Source organism: Dipteris shenzhenensis, chromosome 11 (genome assembly GCF_047967505.1).
Source record: "Dipteris shenzhenensis isolate YYH24624 ecotype China chromosome 11, Dip_SZ_1.0, whole genome shotgun sequence".
In the NCBI taxonomy this organism is placed as follows: domain Eukaryota; kingdom Viridiplantae; phylum Streptophyta; class Polypodiopsida; order Gleicheniales; family Dipteridaceae; genus Dipteris; species Dipteris shenzhenensis.
In genome coordinates, this window is record NC_141606.1 from 56,227,195 (window position 1) to 56,232,903 (window position 5,709).

The 5,709-nt window shown below is 42.3% G+C and overlaps 1 protein-coding gene across 1 annotated transcript; it reads left to right on the forward strand.

The window, feature by feature from the left end:
* Positions 1 to 325: 325 nt before the first annotated feature.
* On the forward strand, positions 326 to 4,404 carry LOC147897215 (polypyrimidine tract-binding protein homolog 3-like). The gene is made up of 15 exons (XM_087381408.1): positions 326 to 548; positions 876 to 972; positions 1,082 to 1,153; positions 1,244 to 1,320; positions 1,407 to 1,494; positions 1,654 to 1,786; positions 2,141 to 2,205; positions 2,303 to 2,352; positions 2,512 to 2,553; positions 2,641 to 2,707; positions 2,817 to 2,874; positions 2,983 to 3,035; positions 3,134 to 3,247; positions 3,336 to 3,479; positions 3,577 to 4,404. The coding sequence occupies exons 2-15, from the start codon at positions 916 to 918 to the stop codon at positions 3,964 to 3,966; spliced, it is 1,410 nt and encodes a 469-aa protein (XP_087237534.1). The 5' UTR covers positions 326 to 548; positions 876 to 915; the 3' UTR covers positions 3,967 to 4,404.
* Positions 4,405 to 5,709: the final 1,305 nt, after the last annotated feature.

Genomic DNA, 5,709 nt, shown 5'->3' on the forward strand with positions numbered 1-5,709 from the left:
CCATTGAGTGTTCATGGAGAGCATTTTTCTCAACAAAGTGCAGAACGGGGGATTTCAAAATTTTGAAGGCTGTTCTGAAGAATTTGCAGATTTTAAAGCTAAAGTATAATGAAATTGCCTAGGATTTTACAGATTTTGCAAAATTGAGAGAAGAATTCCGGTGGTGGAAAAACATAATCGTCAACCAACACGTGGACTGCCGGTGCTATCACATGCTTGATGGATGTGAGCAAAATATAAAGCCAAACCCTAATTGTAATAGGTGTGGATGGAGTAGGAGCCGTGAGGCAAGTGTGTAAACTTAAAAGAAGGAAGAAGGGTTATCCTGAGAGGCTACATCCAATATATGTACATACAGACACTACAAACGTTTGAAACTTCCCCCTTCTTCTCTCTTCTTCTCTTTTCTCTCTTCTCTCTCTCTCTCTCTCTCTCTCTTTCTCTTCTTCTTGTTTTTCTCTTTCTCTTAACAAACACTCAGCTGCCCACTTCATTATTGCCCTTGCCTCTCCTCAGCTTCCCACAAAAATTCCTCCTCTTCTCCCAAGGTATTTCCTGCTCTCTCTCTCTCTCTTTCTCTTCCCTGTTTGCTTCTTCTTGATTTTTCCAAGTAGCTTTTCTCCAATTCCTCGTCGTTGCATATTTCGTTTACGCTTAGTTTTTCTTGGAAAGATTGATTGATTTCCGGTATCTTCTTGTTTCTTTGGTTTTTCACCAAAAGATTGTTTCGCTATCGCTCCTTCAGTCCCAGTTAAAGCGTTGTAACTGCAGCTGTAGTGCGCCTCCCTCTTTGGGTTCTTTGTTTCGGATGTTGCTAACGCTTCATTGTCCACTATTCTGTTGTCCCTGAGCTTTTCTGTGAATGCCAATCACAGACCCAGCTGCTGCGCGTTTTTACTGGTTTTGCGTGACGATATGACGGACCCTTCGAAAGTTCTTCACCTCCGCAACGTCGGTTCCGAGATCTCTGAGGTATTTCATTCTAGACTTTTCGTTGTTTAAGTTGCCTCCATGGATCTTAGGGCTCGGCGCAACTTCGATCCTGATCGACCATTTAGCCTAATACCTGTTACGTGTCCAGGACGATCTTGGGCTCCTCGTACGGCCTTTCGGAAAGGTGTCCAAATTAGTTATGCTTCGGGCAAAGAATCAGGTAAGTTAAGATGACAGACGCAGACATTGGTACCTTTTGTGTCAACGTCTTCTGAATTGAAGCTGATTGCTCTTGCCTTTTTGGATATAGGCTTTGTTGCAGATGCAAGACCTTGCCTCCGCTATAAGTGTCATGCACTACTATTCCAACGTGCAGCCCAGTATAAGGTACATTGGCTTGCCAATTTCCTGGGACACGCATTACTCATGGTTATTACGTCATTTTGCTCCTGACTGACTGATGACTATTTCAGAGGGAGGAATGTGTATATGCAGTTCTCCTCGCATCAAGAGCTCATCACTTCGGACCCGTCAGGGCAGCTTCGGAAACAACCTGAGCAGGTTTCTTCCTCTTGCTATGTGTGTAACTGTCCTATTCTGTAGATCACTCGTTTCTTCTTTATCTGCTCCTTTCCTTCCTATCTTTCTCTCACTTCTGTCCTCGGTTTCTTCATCCCTTTCCCTGGCTCTTTTTGCATGTTCTATTGTGGACTTCCTCAGGATTCTCAGCCCAATCGAATCCTTTTAATTACCATCCACAATCCGCTGTATCCCATTACAGTGGATGTGCTGCATCAAGTGTTTTCCCCTTACGGCTTTGTCGAGAAGATCGTCACTTTCCAGAAGTCAGCTGGTTAGCCTCTCTTTATTCTTTTGTCTTCTCTGTAGATTAATGTACTTGTAGGACAATTACAACAGTCAGGTTTCTTCATCTGCTCCTTATGCTGGTTTTCTTAGATATTCACCTTTCTGCTCACTTCATTCAAATGTTTTACCTATCTCTTTTGAGAGTCATGGTCTCTTTATCTCGCTTGAGGTGTTGCATATGGCCATTGTGACTTGAATAGGTGTTGCTCGTAGCTGTGCCTGCTTGAGACTACTTGCTCTTCGTGACCGGAGTCATTTTGGTGAAATAATCAACATCTGTAAATTTGTACTTTTAAGGGTTATTTTGAGTATCAACTAAGATTGCGATGCTCAATGGCAGGGCTGCAAGCTTTGTTACAATTTTCCTCACAGCAGAGTGCTCTGCAAGCAAGAAACGCTTTGCAGGTATCTCTCTACTTATGTGCACTTGGAAAGTATCAATTCTTTTTCCAAGGCGGTTACCAGTTTCTCAACAGTTTCTTTCTCCTTCGGTACTCTGCAGGGTCGGAACATCTATGATGGTTGCTGTACTTTAGATATCCAGTTTTCAAAGTAAGACAGTGTTATTTACTGTTGAGTGCCTGATTGAATAGGATGACTGTCTTTAGACAAATTGTTTGGTTATGCTCTGTTATGAAATATAACGTATCCTGTCTGTGTTGGCATTGATGTTGTGCTTGCACTAATTAACCGCCTTGGTTTTTGTCTCAGCCTGTCCGAATTGCAGGTCCATTTCAACAATGAGCGCACCAGGTAGAGAAGTTAGAGTCCTTTATCTTGTGGACTGCATGATCTCCGTGTTAGAACTTGCATGATAACAGTGGATTCTTGAAGTGGCAGGGACTACACAAACCCCGCATTGCCACCTGAACAAACTAGTCGTTCTGGTGCCCAATCAAATACGATGGTAATAGTTGAGCTTGCATTTCGTTTCAAGTGAAATGGGATTGGCATCATTTGTCTAAGCAAATATCTTATTGTATTCTTGTGTAACGGGGTTGTATTGTTTATGGCAGTCGCTTTTTGGGGAAAATGGAAACATATATGGAATGCCATCAGGAGGTGGGAGGTCAGGTATGAATTTCTCGGCAAGCTTTACTTCTTGCCTTAAGCAAGCATTCTGTCCAATGGAGAGTCTATCTGATCTACCTGCCCTTGATATTTCTGTTGGATTTTCTTCAGTGGGATATCAACAGGTTGGTGGTCCGCCTTCTCTAGGCTTAAATTCTTTTCAGGTAAGTTTGGATTTTATGATTCCTGATCTCTGTGTGGATAACTAAGAGGTAAATGGGTTCTGACAAAGTTGTTGAATGGTTGTTTGCGTCATGTTTAGATGCCTCTTGGTGGTGGCTCAACTGCAGCAGCTGCTTTTGGGGGGTCTCTTCCGCTTGGTATTACTGGTACCAATGAAAGGACAACACTTCTTGTCTCCAATCTGAGCTCTGAGGTGTGGGACGTGGCATTACTGGTTCCTGCATGATCAATCTAAATGATTAGACAATCTTCTGAGTAAATTTTTTGGCATTCTGATGCAGCAAGTAGATGCAGATAAGTTATTCAACCTCTTTTCCAATTATGGGAACATTGTGCGGGTGAAGTTTCTCCACAACAAGCCGGACCATGCACTTGTGCAGATGGGTGATGGACTCCAGGCTGAACTTGCCTTAAACTATTTGAAGGTTAATGTCTGCTTTTTTTTGTCATGCTGGTCTGCCATGATCTTGTTTTAAGAGAGATGTAAAAGCATATTGACCTTGGAAAAGTTGAAATGTATAGGGTGCAATGCTGTTTGGAAAGCGAATGGAAGTCAACTACTCAAAGCATCCTCAGATCAACCCCTCACCTGATACACACGATTATTCCACTTCAAACTTGAATCGCTTCAATCGCAACATTGCAAAGAACTACCGTCATTGCTGTGCTCCAACGAAGATGGTACATGTCTCCAGCCTTCCAGCTGATGCCACTGATGCAAAGATTACTGCACATCTTGCTCCACATGGCCAGGTTATCGATGCTAAAGTCTTTGAGGCTAATGGGAAAAAGCAAGCTTTGGTCCAATTTGAGAGTGAAGAGCAAGCAACTGAAGCCCTCGTATGCAAGCATGCAAGCCTCTTCCAAGGATCAACCATTCGTCTGGCCTTCTCAAAGGCAAGTTCCATATAGGGGCCTCAGATTCGGACTGTCATCAGCTTTCTTTTTCGTTTTTTACATTGGGGCAGGGAAGAGTTGTCTTTTTTTGTCAGGGCCAGCTTTTATAGCATTGGCTAAGAGATTTTTCCTGTAGAATTAGTATCTACCAAGCTGCTGGAGCCTAATACTTGACGCCCGTGTGATAGTATTGTCAGTTTTGTGCTATTGTCTGGCTGTATAGAAAAGCAAGTCGAGAGTTGAATTATCCTTCATACAAAGAGTGCTATCTCATTGCTGGCTGCTCTTCTTAAGCTGTAGTTCGGTTCAATTTGTTAGGTGGGGAGTTGTTGCTTCATGTGAATTGCATCAATGTAAATCGTTGCTGTCACAGTTAAGAGGTATGTAACTTAGATTTATGAATTATTAGTCCTGGAGCCTAGAATGCAGCACACCATCCTAACATTTTATTGCATTTTGCGTTCTGCAGAAATAGTGTATTCATTGAAAAATGTCATTTGCGTTAAAATAACCAGTTTCGAAAGGCTCATCCTAATGATTGGAACTGAGTGAGCCTTCTATACAGGGGAACTAGCTTAAATCAGCTCTTGTTCTTGTTTATCCTTTGTAAAGATTGAACATCTCAGTACAAAACATATATTGTGGATATATCTAAGCAAATACCACAATACAGATAAAACGACTGATGTAAACGTCATTACACAAAACCACTGTTGCTTTCAGTGAACTCGTATTCTGCCAGTTGAGGGATAGTCTTTGCTTTCATTAATGGGTAAGTTCCCTGAGTCTTTGTATCCTCTCTGGTAGGGTAGTGGTTGCACTTACCTCAACATATCTGTGCTGAACTGAGTATGCTATTAGGAAAGGCTACTTAGTAACAAAGAAAGGTCTTAGATGGAAAAGCACTTAAGTAGGGTAGTGATTTGTTGAATTTCTTGAAGAAGAACGCAGGAAAAGATGCCAAACTTCACCCAAAGACTTCAAACTTGGAAAGGAGCTAGTAGTATCCAGCTAAACATTCCCCCAAAGCGGTAGCAATGGCAAGAGTATTGACAAGACCAGGGATCCATTTACTGATGGAGAAAGAAGAATTCGAGCCGGGAAATGGGATTGAGCAGCTATGATATCAGCAAAGAAGCAAACGAGGTCAAAGCTCAACTTTGAAGTGAATAGCCAAGGCAACTCAAGGAATCTAGATGATGGTGGGTTGCATGCAAGATGGCCAAGATCAGGATGGAGGCATTCCAAGCTAAGCCACAGTCTAGAGGGCTGCCACTCCTGCACAATCTTTTGGCCTTGTTTGAGAAGGCAAGAAGTTTTGAGAGTGAGAGGAAGGTGGGAGAGTGTCAAGGGAGAAGGAAGGTAACTTCAAAGGAGAGGGTCAAGGAGAGTGGGGTCTTCCAAAATGTCATGCGTCATGCTCGATTACTAGCTGAGTTACATTAAATTGCATAATGAATAAGAGCCTCTCAAGTTGGCTTTTATACAGGTTTAATCCTCAGTCTTATTGCTCACGTAGACCAATGTGATCTAGTGGCTTAATTGTAACCTACCCATATTAGTGGAAGGCTTAATTGTAACCTACCCCTATTAGTGGAAGTCGTTGCGATAATTCAAAAGACAAATATTTAACTAAGTACTGTGTTGTTAACTTGCTTCCCTTCATGATTTAGATCCGATCCCTTGTATTGTCTTGGACTAGTTGAGGAGGTTACTGTCTTCCATTTAGTGAATGCCAGTAGCACAAGCAAGGATGTC

Coding starts and splice junctions, on each gene's coding strand:
- LOC147897215 (XM_087381408.1), top strand. CDS start 916: ATGACGGACCCTTCGAAAGTTCTTCACCTCCGCAACGTCGGTTCCGAG. Junction 1,787..2,140: donor CACTTTCCAGAAGTCAGCTG/GTTAGCCTCTCT, acceptor GCTCAATGGCAG/GGCTGCAAGCTTTGTTACAA. Junction 3,480..3,576: donor TTGCCTTAAACTATTTGAAG/GTTAATGTCTGC, acceptor TGAAATGTATAG/GGTGCAATGCTGTTTGGAAA.